General features: G+C 43.0%; 1 protein-coding gene across 4 annotated transcripts in view; it reads left to right on the forward strand.

Annotated features, from left to right (window-relative positions):
• Positions 1 to 3095: 3095 nt before the first annotated feature.
• Positions 3096 to 21487, forward strand: part of nedd4l (NEDD4 like E3 ubiquitin protein ligase) — a 70755-nt gene continuing 52363 nt past the window's right edge. For all 4 annotated transcript variants that reach the window (XM_053240078.1, XM_053240079.1, XM_053240080.1 and 1 more), the window contains exons 1-2: positions 3096 to 3424; positions 12359 to 12432. In XM_053240078.1, coding sequence (XP_053096053.1) covers positions 3380 to 3424; positions 12359 to 12432 — 119 coding nt within the window. In that variant the 5' untranslated portion in view covers positions 3096 to 3379. The remainder of the gene's footprint in view (positions 3425 to 12358; positions 12433 to 21487) is intronic.

Genomic DNA, 21487 nt, shown 5'->3' on the forward strand with positions numbered 1-21487 from the left:
AAACCCGCATAAAAATAAAAATATTGTTATTATAAAAATTAAATAAAAAGAAATGGAAAATACATTTTGAAATGAATAAAACTAAATGTATTATTAGATGTAAAAATATCATTATAAATATAAAATAAAATAAAAATATTCAGGAATATGTTTCCAGGTAAGTAGCTGAAATTGCCCAGAATGTTTTTACATTGCGCCGTGTGACACATGAAAGTGCCGGATGTGTGTAATGTTGTGTACATAGTAACCGCTCAGTGACTAATCAGGCTGAAATCTTCATTTCCTGTGATCAGATGGTGTGGCTGCGTCAGTGAACAACCTTTCACTCTCTGCTTTAAACAGCTCTTTAATGTTATATAACCAACCATCTGTGGCTTATTTTCTGATAAAAACACTCACAATGCTGTTCTGCACTGGATCATTACCATGATGCTGCGCTGTTACCTGTCTGTGTGTTACAGAGTGTTACAGTGTGGTCATGTGTGTTACAGTGTGTTACAGAGTGTTACAGTGTGGTCATGTGTGTTACAGTGCGTATTACAGAGTGTTACAGTGTGTTACAGAGTGTTACAGTGTGGTCATGTGTGTTACAGTATGTATTACAGAGTGTTACAGTGTGGTCATGTGTGTTACAGTATGTATTACAGAGTGTTGCAGTGTGTTACAGTGTGGTCGTGTGTGTTACAGTATGTATTACAGAGTGTTACAGTGAACTACAGTGTATCTCTGTGTGTGGTACAGTGTGTTACAGTGTATTTATGTGTTACAGTATGTATTACAGTGTGTTAGAGCATATTACAGTATGATAAACTGTATTACAGTGTGGTACGGTGTTTTATGGTGTGTAAGAGCTCTAATGTGTTAGAGTGTGTTAGAGAGTATTGTGATGTAAAAGAGTGTTGTAGAGTGTGTTAGAGCATTTTACAAAGTGTTAGAGTTTGTTACAATGAGTTAGATTTACATTTATGGCATTTGGCAGACGCCCTTATCCAGAGCGTCCTACAATTATCTCATTTATACAACTGAGCAGTTGAGGGTTAAGGGCCTTGCTCAAGGGCCCAGCAGTGGCAGCCTGGTGGTGCTGGGATTTGAACTCTCAACCTTCTGATCAGAAGGCCAACATCTTAACCACTGAGCTACCACATCCCACAGAGTGTGTTATAGAGTGTGTTATAGAGTGTGTTATGGAGTGTGTTAGAGTGTGTTAGGGAGTGTTATTGTGCGTTAGAGTGTATTATGGTGTGTTAGAGTGTGTTATGGAGTGTTGGAGAGTGTTGGAGTGTGTTAGAGTGTGTTACAATGTTACAGTAGGGTTTGCAGACATCTAGTGGTCGGATAATGACACTACATTTTATTTCTGTAGCACTTTTCATACACAGATTTCATACAAGATTGATGAAACAAATCAATTTCCCTTGATACACTGATAAAAATCTTTTTTATAAAAATAAAGTTTCCTCTTCTGTCTGTCTATTTCCTGCTGCTTTCATTTGATTTTGCTTTAATTTCCTTCCAAATAGCTGAATATGGAGAGAGCTGTAACGTGGTGACGGTCTGTAGTTCAGCGTCAGTTACATGTGATGTTTATTTCCTGTGACATGTACACCAGTGGTCCTGCAGGTCTAATTAATTATATCTCATTACCTTTATAGCAAAGTGCTGCTGAATTCTGGACTCTGATTGGTCAGAAGGTGTTGATTAATTTTCTAGAACAGCAGCTCTGACAGTAGTGCAGGTTTATATTAATGCACTCATTCTGATATATTATCGTTTCTATAGTAACAGCTCATTCACAGGGACTTGTGCAGCAGACGCTCCGCTGATAATAAACAGATTAAACAATAGCTGATATGGTGAAGATTTATGGAAGGAGTCTCAGTAACAGTCAGGAGTTTCCAGGTCCTGGGCTCTGTTTTGTTCTTATTAACTTCAAGAGAGAGAAAGAAAGAAGAGCCTGGTGAGGGAACGACTGTTTATAGCTGCTATAAACAATAAATGTAACTATAAATGGAAAAAAATTATGATGTGTGGGTTTTTTAAGTAATAAAATTTTGCAGTCATTGTGGTAAACAAGCTATAAAACAGTTCAGGATGTGTTGTTACAAGAAAACAATCAACTTCTGGGTGATAATAACTCCACTTCACGTTTATATCACATACAGAAACAACGTTTTTTGTCTAATTATTATCTTTGCATAAACTTGACCATTTTTGTGATCTGTAAAATACCTTGGGTGTGCAAACTTTTGCACTTACATTAACAGTATGTGTAAATGGCATAGACAGAACTGTAGAGGGCGTAGTTGCATTATGAAAAAGTTTCTCTGGACTTCAATGATGGCATCCTGAAAATCAGGTTTCATGATTTTCTGGTGCAGTTTATTTCAGAAAAAAATTAAATCTTTGGAATCTATGCATAAATTAAAATAATAATAAAATAAAATAAAGATAATTATTTAAAGATCCTGGCTGTATCTATGCTTTATGTATCTACACTGTACGCTGTGACATATGTAAGAAAATTATGCAATTAAAAACAATTAAAGTAAAAATAGAGCCATTAATTAAACACAAATTGTGTCAGAATCAAATTAAAAACATTTATCTAAATAAACTGTTTTTTTTTTAAATGTCACTTATGGAGTGTTTATTGGAGTGTTTCACAACAACTCTAGAAAAGTACATAATGTGAAATATCATGTATCGTGATATTTCTCGTATCGTGATATCGTGATATATGATATAATTCTGATATATCGCTCTCACCTCCTAGCATGTAGCTAGTCACAAACACCCTGTGGTGTTGTAATAAAGACTAAACTGTAAAGCTAACGAAGGCAAAGCTAATAAACTGAGGTGTAATGAATGTAAATAAGGATGGAGAAACTCGTTAATCTGGTATAATTAATCAATAATCGTGACTGAAGCAACAAATTTGCATCACGGCTAAGTTTTTCCCCACTTCACCATGAGCTCTGAAGGACTCCGTAGAAAACTACACATTCCTCCGGCGCCATTCGGGCGATTTGATTGGTTGGGTGGTGTTGAAAGAAGCGTTATGATTGGTCGGATTGGTTGTCAGTCATCTCGGAAGGCGGTGTGTCCTGGAGAGGAAGTGCTGTTCGCCAGAGCGAGAAGGGAATCACATCATCGCCAAAACGGATTTCGGGAAGTTTTTGGGCGTTGTAGTGAAAACAGCGCTGTTATATCGTATTTATCTTAAAGGGCATGACTTATTTAAGACCTGACAGCGGATAAGGACAGCCGTAAAGCGTCTGTGTTGGTGTAAAGTGAGGAGACAGCGTTGTTTTCGTGGAGAAGGGGGCACTATTGTTCTGGCTTCCTGAGCTCTCTCTGCTTTAACTCCATTTCTGCCTGCATGGCTGCCAATTTCGAGCCAATTTATGGACTTTCTGAAGACGAGGTGAGATTTGTGACACGATTTGGAGCCCTGTGTTGTAACTGTGTAACATCAGGCTTTAGGAGTGTGGTCATATTGGCAGGGTGAGGTGCTGGTGTATTGCTCTTTTCATCCATTCAAAGTGCCACTTCACTCTGACAACAGCAACATTATTATTATTATTATTATTATTATTATTATTATTATTCATGTGCAGTTTGAGGGATAAAAAGATTTGCATGCAAAATAAACCGTGCAAACTCTGCCTTTATCTTAAATCCAGAGCTGTCAGTCATCAGACCATGTTGTGTGGAGTTACAGGGAGAAAAGCAGCTTCATGAATCAATGAATCAAATGCTACATGTCCATTTCATCTGAAAACATCTCACAAAACATACACTGTGTGCTTTTTAAATCATCCCTGTGCAAGTGATGGGAGTGGCACCCAAAGGTTTAAAGGAGTGGACCATCAGCAAGAAGTCGTTTTTGCTGCGTAAAGCCTTCGTGCACTGATGTGTGTGACACCTACATGTCCGAAATGTAGATACGTTCAAGCCAAATACGTTTAAATTCAATTTCTAATCGCACCAAACCATCAGTTATGTAAGGATTATATAAAACACTCTGCGTCGTGCTGTTAGACTGCATCTTCTGAGGTGTTTTATTCCTCTTATACCACAGCAGTTTGCCACGATTACAGTTTTTCATGAATTAAAAAACATCACGTCATACTTTTTATCTGTTTATAGTTACGTTTAAAGTCACGAAAAAATGTTACTTCCCATTGTCTATTACGTTATAGCAGCGATAAACAGTCATTCCCTTACCAGCCTCTCTTTATTCTCTCTCTAGAAGTCAAAAAAAAAAAAAAAACAGCTTGTCATGTTACCAAGAAAAAAACGCAAAAAGCGTAAACTCCTCTGTCCTGAAGATGTCGTAAAACTTCAAGTTACAGCTTCACCTCTGACTGTTACAAAATGCTGACACTGGAGACTCCTTCCATAAGAGCTAATGAACGTCTTGTTACAAAAAAAGTCACCGTATCAATGATTATCGACCAGCGTCCATCGTATGAGTCCCTGTGAATGAGCTGTTAATATAGAAAAGATAACATATTATTGTAAGAACTAGTGTATTAACATAAACCTGTGATTTGAAGCTGCACTACTGTCAGAGCTGCTGTTATAGAATATTAATCAACACCTTCTAACCAATCAGAATCCAGAATTCAAAAATTCAAAAGTGCTGTGGTGTAATAGTCTTTATTCTTTTTCATATAAAGAGTTTTGCTTGTATATTCAAGTTTCAACTCGGCTACATTCTTAATTATGCTGGTGTATACACACACACACACACACACACACGGAGTCTGGTAATTTTCCACTTACATTACAGTTGAATGGATCGAATTCCCGTGTTGCACTTAACAGCCGAATCAGCGCTGAACATTTCACACAACTTCCTGTATGGTTCCCTGTTTCTGTTCTCTCTAACTGAAGATGGTTTTTGCCTCAAAAATCAGGAATTAGCCTGTGGTTTCATTTTAAACTCTGAGGAAGGAACCAAACCATGACATTTGATCTTTATCACAGATACCTGTTGAGGATTTTAATCTGGAGTGTGATTCAGCTTTTCCGTGTGATCTTTCTGTGATTTCAGCAAGTTCACTATGTATCTCGGATCTGCTTTAAATGTCTGACGGATTGGAACGTCAACAATTTTACTATTATTTTTATTGTCGCTGAGATTGTGTCATAGGTGTGTGTGATTACATAAGCTCCTGAAAAGGTAGTCACATGTCTTTGACTAAAGGTCATAATTTGTAATATCCAACCTCCGACTAGGAAAAACCAAAGAAAACAGACATATAGCTCGGAATTCCCACTCTGGAACTCGGGATGGTCTCCTCACCCCCAAGTTCAGAGAGTGACGTCAAACCAAAATGGCGGCTCACGGCATTAACAGTAAACACAGCATCACTTCTTACCTTTAAATGAGTTATACTGTATATATACCTATTAGCTTTAGCTCAACATACAGACATGTTCGCTTGCTAAAGTTGTGACCTTTAGTCAAAGGCATGCGACTACTTTTTCAGGAGCTTATGTAAATACACGCATATGACACATACGCGAATATGTCTCAGTGACAGAATAAAAACACTGATTCTGCAGCTCTCTGTTCTGAGGAGGTGAACATTAGAGACGGCCTGAGACCACTTCTTCTCTTCTGATTCTGAAACCGAACTCTTGAGTATCAGCCGATATCAATCCCCAACCGATATAATTTTATTTAAAAACTACTAAGCTTTAAAATGTTTTTAGTGCTATCTGGCCTCTTCCACATACATGAGCTCACAGACACCCACCAATTGGCTAGTGTCACTGTGATTGACAGGGGAGAGAGAGTATGCCCCTCCCACCCTGAGAGCACAGCTAATTTTGTTTACTTGTGTCCCAGCCATGGACATCTGCGATATTGTAGGGATTCAAACTCGCAAAGAATGATAGAGAGAACACCAGCGGGATGTAAAATACACCTATGATAATTCTTGTTACCTTTCTGTCAACCCTCTTACCCCTATACAAACCCTGTTTCCCCATACCAACCCTGTTCCCGCTATATGAGCCCTGTTACCCCTATACCAACCCTCTTACCCGTATACCAGCCCTGTTTCGCCATACCAGCCCTGTTCCCCCTATACCAGCCCTGTTTCCCCATACCAACCCTGTTCCCCCTATACCAGCCCTGTTTCCCCTATACCAGCCCTGTTCCCCCTATACCAGCCCTGTTCCCCCTATACCAGCCCTGTTCCCCCTATACCAGCCCTGTTTCCCCTATACCAGCCCTGTTCCCCCTATACCAGCCCTGTTCCCCCTATACCAGCCCTGTTCCCCCTATACCAGCCCTGTTCCCCCTATACCAGCCCTGTTTCCCCATACCAACCCTGTTCCCCCTATACCAGCCCTGTTTCCCCTATACCAGCCCTGTTTCCCCATACCAGCCCTGTTACTTCTATACCAGCGCTGTTACCCCCATACCAGCCCTGTTACCCCCATACCAGCCCTGTTCCCCCATACCCACCCTCTTACCCCTATACCAACACTCTTACTCCTATACCAGCCCTGTTTCCCCTATTCCAGCCCTGTTTCCCCTATTCCAGCCCTGTTTCCCCTATTCCAGCCCTGTTTCCCCTATACCAACCCTGTTCTCCCCATACCAGCCCTGTTACCCCTATTCCAGCCCTGTTACCCCTATTCCAGCCCTGTTACCCCTATACCAGCCCTGTTCCCCCTATACCAGCTCTGTTTCCCCATACCCACCCTCTTTCCCCTATACCAGCCCTGTTCCCCCTATACCAGCCCTGTTCCCCCTATACCAGCCCTGTTCCCCCTATACCAGCCCTGTTTCCCCATACCAGCCCTGTTCCCCCCATACCAGCCCTGTTCCCCCATACCAGCCCTGTTTCCCCTATACCAGCCCTGTTTCCCCTATACCAGCCCTGTTTCCCCATACCAGCCCTGTTACCCCTATACCAGCCCTGTTCCCCCCATACCAGCCCTGTTCCCCCCATACCAGCCCTGTTCCCCCTATACCAGCCCTGTTCCCCCCATACCAGCCCTGTTCCCCCCATACCAACCCTGTTTCCCCTATACCAGCCCTGTTTCCCCTATACCAGCCCTGTTTCCCCTATACCAGCCCTGTTTCCCCTATACCAGCCCTGTTTCCCCATACCAACCCTGTTTCCCCATACCAGCCCCGTTTCCCCATACCAACCCCGTTCCCCCTATACCAACCCCGTTCCCCCTATACCAACCCTGTTCCCCCTATACCAACCCTGTTCCCGCTATACCAGCCCTGTTCCCCCTATACCAACTCTGTTCCCCCTATAACAACCCTGTTTCCCCATGCCACCCCTCTTACCCCCATACCAACCCTGTTTCCCCATACCAGCCCTGTTCCCCCATATCAACCCTGTTCCCCCCATACCAGCCCTGTTCCCCCCATACCAGCCCTGTTACCCCTATACCAGCCCTGTTACCCCTATACCAGCCCTGTTCCCCCATACCAACCCTTTTCCCCATACCAGCCCTGTTCCTCCATACCAACCCTGTTCCCCCCATACCAGCCCTGTTACCCCTATACCAGCCCTGTTCCCCCTATACCAGCCCTGTTTCCCCAATACCAGCCCTGTTACCCCTATACCAACCCTGTTCCCCCATACCAACCCTGTTCCCCCATACCAACCCTGTTCCCCCATACCAACCCTTTTCCCCCATACCAACCCTGTTTCCCCATACCAACCCTGTTCCCCCATACCAACCCTGTTCCCCCATACCAACCCTTTTCCCCATACCAACCCTGTTTCCCCATACCAACCCTGTTTCCCCATACCAACCCTGTTCCCCCATACCAACCCTGTTCCCCCATACCAACCCTGTTTCCCCTATACCAGCCCTGTTCCCCATATATAGACCCTGTTCCCCCTATACCAACCCTGTTCCCCCTATACCAGCCCTGTTCCCCATATATAGACCCTGTTACCCCTATACCAACCCTGTTCCCCCCATACCAACCCCTGTTACCCTCACGTCAGCTCAGTTACAATGCAGTAGGTCATAGTGAGTGTTACTGTCGGGCAACAGGTCACGGTGTGCGTGTACGTGTGTGTGTGTGTGTGTGTGTGTGTGTGTGTGTGTGTGTGTGTGTAATATCGTGAAATAGTTTTTAGTGAGTCAGAATTTAGTTAATCATCTCATTATATGTATACACATCAGCCAGAGAGTTAATGTGTCACTCACACACACTACAGCACATCTAATATATAACCACCTGATTACACTTTACTAGATTAACTACTGTCTCTCTCTCTCTCTGTCTCTCTCTCTCTGTCTGTTTCTCTGTCTGTCTGTCTGTCTCTCTCTCTTTCTCTCTCCCTGTCTCTCTCTCTCTGTCTGTTTCTCTGTCTGTCTGTTTGTCTCTCTCTCTCTTTCTCTCTCCCTGTCTGTTTCTCTGTCTGTCTCTCTCTCTGTCTGTCTGTCTCTCTCTCTGTCACTCTGTCTCTCTCTCTGTCACTCTGTCTCTCTCTCTGTCACTCTGTCTCTCACTCTCTGTCTCTCTCTCTCTCTCTCTCTCAGTGGTGTGTGATATGATCGTGTTGTTACACACTCACACACATGTATCTTTAATAATATATGTGTATAAGGCCGTGTTGCATAATCCTTTTGCCTGTCTGCCTGTCTTACTCTCTATTTGTCTGTCTGTTTTTCCTCTCTTTCTGCCTGTATATCTATGTGCCTGTATGTCTGTTTCTATCTACCTGTCTGTCTTTCTCTCTATCTGTCTACTTGTATATCACTTTATCTGTGTATCTGTCTGCCTTTCTCTTTGTCTGCAGGTCCGTTAATCTCTCTGTCTGTTTCTCTCTCTACTTCTTTCTGTCTGTCTCTTTATTTGTCTAACTGTCTGTTTTTCTCCATCTCTCTGTCTATCTATCTGTCTTTCTCTTTATTTACCTGCCTGTTTTCTCTCTGTCTATCTTTCTTTCTCTCTATCTACCTTTCTTCCTCTTTATATTTCTGTCTGTCTATCTCTCAGTCTGTCTGTCTCTCTACGTGTCTGTCTGTTTGAAATGATGTAAAATATATGCAGTATATTAGCTAGTTTGCTAAGCTATTGTCAGGTGTGTTTCGGTTCTCAGTGGGTGTGGCATGTCATAGCGTATCTGGAGTGCTATTGGCCGTTGTGTAAATCACTCAAATATTTCAGAATGCCATCACTCTGATTTCCTGTCTGAAAAGGAAATGCATCAGCATACAGAATCAAATCACGACTCTGAACGTGTTTCATCAGGACTCAAAATGTCCTGCAGACGAGGTGTTTGTTCAGGTGTGTAAGAACACGAGTCGTCCCGGAGGAAACGTGTAAAAGCAGCCTGGAGGTCTTATGTAACATTGTGACTCACTCACACACACACACACACACACACACACTCACACACACACACACACACTTATCCCAAGCAGTTTGTCTCTGTGACTCTTTATCACATTTTCTCTAGATTAATATTTGTGATAATTAGTAAGAATTGGAAAAATAATTGCTTTTTCATGAATCATGAGTTTCTTTTCTTGACTCTTATATGAGCTCATTTTTGGGTCAATAATATAAAAAATATTTCTTTTTTTTTATAAAATGAACGCGGGAACGTTAATCCTGGGGTTTTTCATGACGAGCGGCTCCAGGAATAAAAAAAATGCGTTCAGAACACTTTTCTAATCACATCTTCATATGAATCAAAATGAAAAGTGAATCTTTTTGATTTGTTTGATTTTGATTCTGTTGGATTTGTTTGCTTTCTAGAAGCGTCTCTGAAATTCCGTCGTTGTCGTTCCTGACAGGTTTTTTCAGAGGGATGTGTGTGTGTGTGTGTGTGTGTGTGTGTGTGTGTGTGTGTGTGTAATATGATTGTATTATATATAAGATTTGAGTTCCATCAAATCTTTGGGAATTGTTACTGATAAGCTGAATATTCAGTAAAATTAGCATATTTACACGTCTGTTTGTCTTTCTTTATTTCTGTTCATCTGTCTTTCTCGCTGTCTCTGTGTCTCTGTATGACTGTCTGCCTGTCTATCTTTCTGTCTGTCTGACTATCGTTCTCTCTATCTGTCTACCTGCCTGCATGTCTTTTTCTCTGTCTACCTGCGTGCCTGTTTATCTTTCTGTCTATCTGCAGAACCCTACAGCAGATGTTCTATCTCTCTTTCTGTTCCTCCATGTCTCTGTGTTTCAGTGTCTCTGTGTTTTGGTGTCTCTGTGCTTCAGCATCTCTCTGTTTCAGCGTTGCTGTGTTTCAGTGTCTCTGTTCCTCCATGTCTCTGTGTTTCAGTGTCTCTGTTCCTCCATGTCTCTGTGTCTCAGTGTCTCTGTGCTTCAGAGTCTCTGTGTTTCAGTGTCTCTGTTCCTCCATGTCTCTGTGTCTCAGTGTCTCTGTGCTTCAGAGTCTCTGTGTTTCAGTGTCTCTGTTCCTCCATGTCTCTGTGTCTCAGTGTCTCTGTGCTTCAGAGTCTCTGTTCCTCCATGTCTCTGTGTTTCAGTGTCTCTGTTCCTCCATGTCTTTGTGTCTCGGTGTCTCTGTGCTTCAGAGTCTCTGTGTTTCAGTGTCTCTGTTCCTCCATGTCTCTGTGTCTCTGTGCTTCAGAGTCTCTGTGTTTCAGTGTCTCTGTTCCTCCATGTCTCTGTGTCTCAGTGTCTCTGTGCTTCAGAGTCTCTGTGTTTCAGTGTCTCTGTTCCTCCATGTCTCAGTGTCTCTGTGCTTCAGAGTCTCTGTGTTTCAGTGTCTCTGTTCCTCCATGTCTCTGTGTCTCAGTGTCTCTGTGATTCAGAGTCTCTGTGTTTCAGTGTCTCTGTTCCTCCATGTCTCTGTGTCTCAGTGTCTCTGTGCTTCAGAGTCTCTGTGTTTCAGTGTCTCTGTTCCTCCATGTCTCTGTGTCTCAGTGTCTCTGTGCTTCAGAGTCTCTGTGTTTCTGTGTCTCTGTTCCTCCATGTCTCTGTGTTTCAGTGTCTCTGTGTTTCAGTGGCCCTGTGTTTCAGTGTCTCCGTGTCCCTGTTTCTCCGTGCCTCTGTCTCTGTGTTTCTGTGTCTCTGTGTTTCAGTGTCTGTGTTCCTCCATGTCTCTGTGTTTCAGTGTCTCTGTGTTTCAGTGGCCCTGTGTTTCAGTGTCTCCGTGTCCCTGTTTCTCCGTGCCTCTGTCTCTGTGTTTCAGTGTCTCTGTGTTTCCGTGTCTCTGTACTTCTGTGCTTCAGCATCTCTGTGCTTCAGCGTCTCTCTGTTTCTGTGTCTCTGTGTTTCTGTGTCTCTGTACTTCTGTGCTTCAGCATCTCTGTGCTTCAGCGTCTCTCTGTTTCTGTGTCTCTGTGCTTCAGTGTTGCTGTGTTTCAGCGTCTCTGTGTTTCTGTGTCTCTGTGCTTCAGCGTCTCTGTGTCTCTATGCTTCACTGTTTCAGTGTCTCTGTGTCTCCGTGTGGATAAAATCATAGATCAGATAAAGAATGTTCACACACGCAGGTTTACTATCAGCTGGACTGATAATACACCAAGAGGGTGTGTGGGTGTGTGTGCGCGTGGGTGCGCGCGTGTGTGTGTGTGTGTGGGTGTGTGTGGTAGATAAAAATAACCACACGGCAGTCAGAGGAGGATCTCGGAGGGGCAGAGAAAAAGGAAAGAACTGTTTCTCTGTAGGTCGTAATTCTTGTGTGTGTGTGTGTGTGTGTGAGCCAACACCTGCTGCCAACTCCCATGTGACTTTCTGAACTGTGCCACACCTTCTTTTACTGTGACTGACAAACACAGAGGCCACGCCTCCTTCACTGTGACTGACACACAGGCCACACCTCCTTCACTGTGACTGATGCACAGGCCATGCCCCATTCACTGTGACTGACAGACACAGAGGCCACGCCTCCTTCCCTAACACTCACAGACACGGATACGGCACCTCCTTCACTGAGACTGACAGGCACCGAGAGGCCACGCCTCCTTTACAGCTGATAAACGGAGGCCACGCCTCCTTTACAGCTGATAAACGGAGGCCACGCCTCCTTTACAGCTGATAAACAGAGGCCACTCCTCCTTTTAAAGCTGATAAACAGAGGCTACGCCTCTTTTACAACTGAGAAACAGATGCCACACCTCCTTTATAGAGACTGACACAGAAGCCACGCCTCCTTTACAGCTGATAAACAGAGGCCACGCCTCCTTTACAACTGATAAACAGAGGCCACACCTCCTTTATAGAGACTGACACAGAAGCCACGCCTCCTTCACTCACAAGCTGCTAATGTTTGCTGTTTATTCATGATGTGTGTTTTTAACACAGTCACACTGTTTGTTTTACTTGTGGTGTTTTATTAATCTACTATTTTCTGTATGTGTGTGTGTGTGTTTTTCTCTCCAGAATGAGTCACGTGTCCTTCGTGTCAAGGTCATTGCAGGCATTGATCTGGCAAAGAAGGACATCATTGGTGCCAGGTAAGAACACGCACACACACACACACACACACACACACACACACAGTCCACCTGCTTCCTGTACTAAGCGTGAGATATTGGAACGTGTGTGCACTTTCTAAAAGTGTGAATTTTACCTTTAGTTGCTGTCACACACTCACACACGACTCGGATTAGGGATTAACTCTCCACCTGGTTTTACAGAAGCATGAGCGAGTGAACAGTCAGGGCCTGTAGGCATGCTGGGAAATCATCTACTTCCTGTTTGTGTCCTCTCTGAAAGGTCGAACAATGCAGAAACATGTGTGGGGACGGAAAACATTCTACGGAATTCTGGATTGTGATTGGTCAGAAGGTGTTGATTCATTTTTTATACCAGCAGCTCTGACAGTAGTGCAGCTGCGAATCACAGGTGTATATTAATGCACTCGTTCTATAGTAATACATCAGCGTTTCTATAGTAACAGCTCATTCACAGGGACGTATATGGCAGACGCTCCAATAATAATAAACAGATTAAAAACTAACGTGGTGAAGTTTTGATGTGGTGAAGTTTTCTGCAAGAAGAAACGTGTTTATTTAACATTTATGGAAGGAGTCTCCAGTGTCAGTGCTTTGAAACTAAATGGTGGACGATCCACAACATTAAGTGTAACCATAAATGGATAAAAAGCACACTGTAGTGTTAATTGTAATCAATAAAAAATTGTAATCGTTGGCAAATTGCTGTGGTATAAAAGGAATAAAACACTTCATTGCATGCTGTTATAGGAAAATAATCACAGTCGCTCCATCACATCGCACTTCATCACATTTAATAAAAGTTATCCTGAAAAATCAAAACGCGAGCAGGACCTGGAGTTCTTCTCAGATCACACCTCTGTATAAAAGCTTGTTAATATTTAAGCTTTGCTCATGTTTTTTTTTTTTTTTCTCAGAAGAGTGCTGTTTAAGATTTAATCTCAATGCAAAAAAAAAAAAAAAAAGGCATTTCTTAGGGGTTAAACACATGAGCTGGACTCGTCAGGTGTGAAGTTTTGACGATGAAAAGCCGAGTTAAAGTTCTAGAGGGCAAAGTACGGCAGGAACGCTGCCGTATTAGAAAGTCAACAGGGTTGTGAAAGACCACAACGAGCATAAATCGGGGTTAATTACTAAACGCCCTTATTGCCATAAATCCCCGAGGACACGAGAGCAAGTTCAAGGCTACAAACATTTTCTAATTCACGTATTTCTAAGTCACTGACTCGCAGCAGAACCGAAACGCCGGCCTCGAGGAGAATATTTACAATACCTGCTCCTTATATTATACTTTAACGGCACTTGTGTGGCCTGAAAACTGTTAAGCAGCACACAGGAAGTCAACACATTCTCACTAGGGGTGCACAATATGACAAAAACATCACATCACGATACCTGAAGACATTTCTACCATACACAATACGTGTCACGATATTTACGTGTGCAGCAAACCGCAAGCAAAAAAATAAAAGCTGTGAACCTGCGAGTTTTAACGATACGTTTATTTACTGGGTAAATCAACTGCTTACAAAGATTACAACTGTTATTAATTAAGGAATAAACCACTTCAGGGTGTGCTGTTATAGGAAAATCATCAACTAACGGGGTGGTGTGATGAAGCAGAGCTACTGTTACCACCCTGAAGTTGCTTATTTTCCTCTAACAGAACGTCCTGAAGTGTTTGGTTCCCCTTATAACGAAGCACTTTGCCAGCAATTACAATCTGTTTTCATTTCAGAGCGACATGTCATAATGTTTTATCCATTTATAGTTACATTTAATGTTGTGAAACGTCCATGTAATAAGTTAGTTCCTGTTGTCACTTGCGTTATAGCAGCTATAAACAGTCGTTCCCTCACCACCCTCTCTTTCTTATCTCTCTTAAAGAGAAAATGCAAAGATTAAAAAAAAAAAAAAGCTGTACCTCTGACGGTTACAGAGCGCTGACACTGGAGACTCCTTCCGTAAACGTTAAACATCTCCTTACAGAAAACTTCACCGCATCAACCAGTTTTTAATCTGTTTATTATCAGTGGAGCGTCTGCTGTACACGTCCCTGTGAATGAGCTGTTACTATAGAAACGATAAGGTATAGAGCGAGCGCATTAATATAAACCTGATTCGCAGCTGCACTACTGTCAGAGCTGCTGTTACAGAAAATTAATCAACACCTTCTGACCAATCAGAGTCCAGAATTCAGCAGCACTGTGGTGTAAATGCATACAGCGCTTGAATAATATATTTTTTATTACATGTGAGAGCTCTTACAGCGTGTTTATTGAAACATCGGCGCTTTCTCCAACACCTGCATGTCGTTACTGATCGTGCTGAATAATGTATGAAGAGTAACGTGAGGAGAACAACACAGCAGTGATATTCTTCCGCTAAAGGATGAATGGAACACACTGTGGGGTTCTAACACACACTCAGCACATGATGCTGCACAATACTCCACACTACTGCACAATACTCCACAAATACTGCACAATACACCACAATACTCCACAATACACCACACTACTGCACACTACTGCACAATACACCACAATACTCCACAATACACCACACTACTGCACAATACACCACAATACACCACAATACACCACACTACTGCACAATACACCACAATACTGCACACTACACAATACTGCACACTACACAATACTGCACACTACACAATACTACACAATACTGCACAATACTGCACAATACACCACAATACTCCACAATACTGCACAATACACCACAATACTCCACAATACTGCACAATACACCACAATACTGCACACTACACAATACTACACAATACTGCACAATACACCACAATACACCACAATACTGCACACTACACAATACTACACAATACTGCACAATACACCACAATACTGCACACTACACAATACACCACAATACTGCACACTACACAATACTACACAATACTGCACAATACACCACAATACTGCACACTACACAATACACCACAATACTGCACACTACACAATACTACACAATACTGCACACTACACAATACTGCACACTACACAATACTGCACAATACACCACAATACTGCACAATACACAATACTGCACACTACTACACAATACTGCACAATACACCACAATACTGCACACTACACAATACTGCACACTACTACACAATACTGCACACTACTACACAATACTGCACACTACTACACAATACTGCACAATACACCACAATACTGCACAATACACAATACTGCACACTACACAATACTGCACAATACACCACAATACTGCACAATACACAATACTGCACACTACTACACAATACTGCACACTACTACACAATACTGCACAATACACCACAATACTGCACACTACACAATACTGCACACTACTACACAATACTCCACACTACTACACAATACTGCACAATACACCACAATACTGCACACTACACAATACTGCACACTACTACACAATACTGCACACTACTACACAATACTGCACACTACTACACAATACTGCACAATACTCCACACTACACCACAATACTGCACAATACACCACAATACTGCACACTACACAATACTGCACACTACACAATACTGCACACTACTACACAATACTGCACACTACTACACAATACTGCACAATACACCACAATACTGCACACTACACAATACTGCACACTACTACACAATACTGCACACTACTACACAATACTGCACAATACTGCACACTACACCACAATACTGCACAATACACCACAATACTGCACACTACACAATACTGCACACTACACAATACTGCACACTACTACACAATACTGCACACTACTACACAATACTGCACAATACACCACAATACTGCACACTACTACACAATACTGCACAATACACCACAATACTGCACACTACACAATACTGCACACTACTACACAATACTGCACACTACTACACAATACTGCACAATACACCACAATACTGCACACTACACAATACTGCACACTACTACACAATACTGCACACTACTACACAATACTGCACACTACTACACAATACTGCACAATACTCCACACTACACCACAATACTGCACAATACACCACAATACTGCACACTACACAATACTGCACACTACACAATACTGCACACTACTACACAATACTGCACACTACTACACAATACTGCACAATACACCACAATACTGCACACTACACAATACTGCACACTACTACACAATACTGCACACTACTACACAATACTGCACACTACTACACAATACTGCACAATACTGCACACTACACCACAATACTGCACAATACACCACAATACTGCACACTACACAATACTGCACACTACACAATACTGCACACTACTACACAATACTGCACACTACTACACAATACTGCACAATACTGCACACTACACCACAATACTCCACAATACTCCACACTACACAATACTGCACAATACTCCACACTACACAATACTCCACAATGCTGCACAATACTCCACAGTACTCTACAGTACTCTGCAATACTTCACAATGCACCACAATACTGCACAATACTATACAATACACCATAACACTCCACAGTACTCCGCAATACTTCACAATACTCCGCAGTACTCCACAATACTGCACAATACACCATAACACTGCACAATACTCCACACTACACAATACTGCACAATACTCCACACTACACAATACTCCACAATGCTGCACAATACTCCACAGTACTCTACAGTACTCTGCAATACTTCACAATGCACCACAATACTGCACAATACTATACAATACACCATAACACTGCACAATACTCCACAGTACTCCACAATACTGCACAATACTCCACAATACTGCACAAACACTGCACAATACAGCGCAATAATGGACACTGCACAATACTCCACAATACTATACAATACTACACAATAGACCACAATACTCCACAATACTGCATAGTACTGTACAATACTCCACAGTACTCCACAGTACTACAATATACTCCACAATACTGCACTTTTAATAAATATCACAGTGGCTCCAGTGGTGTCACTTTACTTCACTGTAGTGCTGCAGATGGTTTTTGAGACTTTTGTTCTTTCAGAATGGAGGGAAATCAGAGCAGATGGAGTTAGTGTGTGGATAGAGGGATTAACGAATGTGCGTATGAATGGACGAGTGGATGAGTGGATGGATGAACAGAACAGTGGATGGCTGAATGGATGAATGGATGAGTGGATGAGTGGATGGATGGATAGATGAAAGGACAGATGATGTATAAAGCACTTCAGGAGCTGAATCAATGAGCATGAAAAAGGCAGAGTACGCGGGTGTTTAAATAATAAAGAAAGTGCAGAGTTTAGTAAATTAGTTACTTACGCAAGTCAGAAATGAAGTAATTCATTCAGTCACTAACTAAATAAGCAAATAAAATATGCAGTAATTAACTAAGGGATTAAGTAGTTAATTAGGTATGTAAATAAGTAATCAAATAAGTACTTAAGTAACTTAAGTAATAATTAAGTATCTAAGCAAATATATGTATTTAAGTTCTATAGATGGAGGAAGGTGAGGTGGATGTATAGGTGGAGGAAAGTGAGGTGCTGGATGTATAGGTGGAGGAAAGTGAGGTGTTGGATGTATAGATGGAGGAAAGTGAGGTGCTGGATGTATAGATGGAGGAAGGTCAGGTGCTGGATGTATAGATGGAGGAAGGTCAGGTGCTGGATGTATAGATGGAGGAAAGTGAGGTGCTGGATGTATAGATGGAGGAAAGTGAGGTGCTGGATGTATAGATGGAGGAAAGTGAGGTGTTGGATGTATAGATGGAGGAAAGTGAGGTGCTGGATGTATAGATGGAGGAAAGTGAGGTGCTGGATGTATAGATGGAGGAAAGTGAGGTGTTGGATGTATAGATGGAGGAAGGTCAGGTGTTGGATGTATAGATGGAGGAAAGTGAGGTGTTGGATGTATAGATGGAGGAAAGTGAGGTGATGGATGTATAGATGGAGGAAAGTGAGGTGCTGGATGTATAGATGGAGGAAGGTCAGGTGCTGGATGTATAGATGGAGGAAAGTGAGGTGTTGGATGTATAGATGGAGGAAAGTGAGGTGTTGGATGTATAGATGGAGGAAGGTGAGGTGCTGGATGTATAGATGGAGGAAGGTGAGGTGCTGGATGTATAGATGGAGGAAGGTCAGGTGCTGGATGTATAGATGGAGGAAGGTCAGGTGCTGGATGTATAGATGAAGGAAAGTGAGGTGCTGGATGTATAGATGGAGGAAAGTGAGGTGCTGGATGTATAGATGGAGGAAAGTGAGGTGCTGGATGTATAGATGGAGGAAAGTGAGGTGCTGGATGTATAGATGGAGGAAAGTGAGGTGCTGGATGTATAGATGGAGGAAAGTGAGGTGCTGGATGTATAGATGGAGGAAAGTGAGGTGCTGGATGTATAGATGGAGGAAGGTCAGGTGCTGGATGTATAGATGGAGGAAAGTGAGGTGTTGGATGTATAGATGGAGGAAGGTCAGGTGTTGGATGTATAGATGGAGGAAGGTCAGGTGCTGGATGTATAGGTGGAGGAAGGTCAGGTGCTGGATGTATAGATGGAGGAAGGTCAGGTGTTGGATGTATAGATGGAGGAAGGTCAGGTGTTGGATGTATAGATGGAGGAAGGTGAGGTGCTGGATGTATAGATGGAGGAAAGTGAGGTGCTGGATGTATAGATGGAGGAAGGTCAGGTGCTGGATGTATAGATGGAGGAAGGTGAGGTGCTGGATGTATAGGTGGAGGAAAGTCAGGTGTTGGATGTATAGATGGAGGAAGGTGAGGTGTTGGATGTATAGATGGAGGAAGGTGAGGTGTTGGATGTATAGATGGAGGAAGGTGAGGTGTTGGATGTATAGATGGAGGAAGGTCAGGTGCTGGATGTATAGATGGAGGAAGGTGAGGTGTTGGATGTATAGATGGAGGAAGGTCAGGTGCTGGATGTATAGATGGAGGAAAGTCAGGTGCTGGATGTATAGATGGAGGAAGGTCAGGTGTTGGATGTATAGATGGAGGAAGGTCAGGTGTTGGATGTTTAGATGAAGGAAGGTGAGGTGCTGGATGTATAGATGGAGGAAAGTGAGGTGCTGGATGTATAGATGGAGGAAGGTCAGGTGTTGGATGTATAGATGGAGGAAGGTGAGGTGCTGGATGTATAGGTGGAGGAAAGTCAGGTGTTGGATGTATAGATGGAGGAAGGTGAGGTGTTGGATGTATAGATGGAGGAAGGTGAGGTGTTGGATGTATAGATGGAGGAAGGTCAGGTGCTGGATGTATAGATGGAGGAAGGTCAGGTGTTGGATGTATAGATGGAGGAAAGTCAGGTGCTGGATGTATAGATGGAGGAAGGTCAGGTGCTGGATGTATAGGTGGAGGAAAGTGAGGTGCTGGATGTATAGATGGAGGAAGGTGAGGTGTTGGATGTATAGATGGAGGAAGGTCAGGTGCTGGATGTATAGGTGGAGGAAAGTGAGGTGCTGGATGTATAGATGGAGGAAGGTCAGGTGTTGGATGTATAGATGGAGGAAGGTCAGGTGCTGGATGTATAGGTGGAGGAAAGTGAGGTGCTGGATGTATAGATGGAGGAAGGTGAGGTGTTGGATGTATAGATGGAGGAAGGTCAGGTGCTGGATGTATAGATGGAGGAAGGTCAGGTGCTGGATGTATAGGTGGAGGAAAGTGAGGTGCTGGATGTATAGATGGAGGAAGGTCAGGTGCTGGATGTATAGATGGAGGAAGGTCAGGTGTTGGATGTATAGATGGAGGAAGGTCAGGTGCTGGATGTATAGATGGAGGAAGGTGAGGTGTTGGATGTATAGATGGAGGAAAGTGAGGTGCTGGATGTATAGATGGAGGAAGGTCAGGTGCTGGATGTATAGATGGAGGAAAGTCAGGTGCTGGGTGTATAGATGGAGGAAGGTGAGGTGCTGGATGTATAGATGGAGGAAGGTGAGGTGCTGGATGTATAGATGGAGGAAGGTCAGGTGCTGGATGTATAGATGGAGGAAGGTCAGGTGCTGGATGTATAGATGGAGGAAGGTGAGGTGCTGGATGTATAGGTGGAGGAAGGTCAGGTGCTGGATGTATAGGTGGAGGAAGGTGAGGTGCTGGATGTATAGATGGAGGAAGGTGAGGTGCTGGATGTATAGATGGAGGAAGGTCAGGTGTTGGATGTATAGATGGAGGAAGGTCAGGTGTTGGATGTATAGGTGGAGGAAGGTGAGGTGCTGGATGTATAGGTGGAGGAAGGTGAGGTGCTGGATGTATAGATGGAGGAAGGTCAGGTGCTGGATGTATAGATGGAGGAAGGTGAGGTGTTGGATGTATAGATGGAGGAAAGTGAGGTGCTGGATGTATAGATGGAGGAAGGTCAGGTGTTGGATGTATAGATGGAGGAAGGTCAGGTGTTGGATGTATAGATGGAGGAAGGTCAGGTGTTGGATGTATAGATGGAGGAAGGTGAGGTGCTGGATGTATAGATGGAGGAAGGTGAGGTGTTGGATGTATAGATGGAGGAAGGTGAGGTGCTGGATGTATAGATGGAGGAAGGTGAGGTGCTGGATGTATAGGTGGAGGAAGGTCAGGTGTTGGATGTATAGATGGAGGAAGGTCAGGTGTTGGATGTATAGATGGAGGAAGGTCAGGTGTTCCAGTCTCTTAATGACTGTTGGTGGTGATGGTGTTGATGTTCAGTGATTTTCTACCACAGATGAGCGTTTTGTTGTTTGACTCCGGTGTTAAAATCCTGCAGCGGCTGTTATTTTTATACCGTACATGAGATAACACCTACATCTGATTATGTAATGTCTCGGCTCTTAAACCGGTGGAAACGTGGGCTGGTTCACAAGAAACACACTGGTTCCGTGATCGAGTACCGGCCTCGGATGTCCACTTTATTAGGAACACCTGTGCACCTGCAGATTCATGCAGTTCTCTAATCAGCCAATCAGGAGCTTCAGTTAATATTCATATCAATCATCAGAATGAAGATAAAGTGTGATCTTTGTGACCTTG

This window comes from Pangasianodon hypophthalmus, chromosome 15 (assembly GCF_027358585.1).
Source record: "Pangasianodon hypophthalmus isolate fPanHyp1 chromosome 15, fPanHyp1.pri, whole genome shotgun sequence".
Taxonomy (NCBI): Eukaryota; Metazoa; Chordata; class Actinopteri; order Siluriformes; family Pangasiidae; genus Pangasianodon; species Pangasianodon hypophthalmus.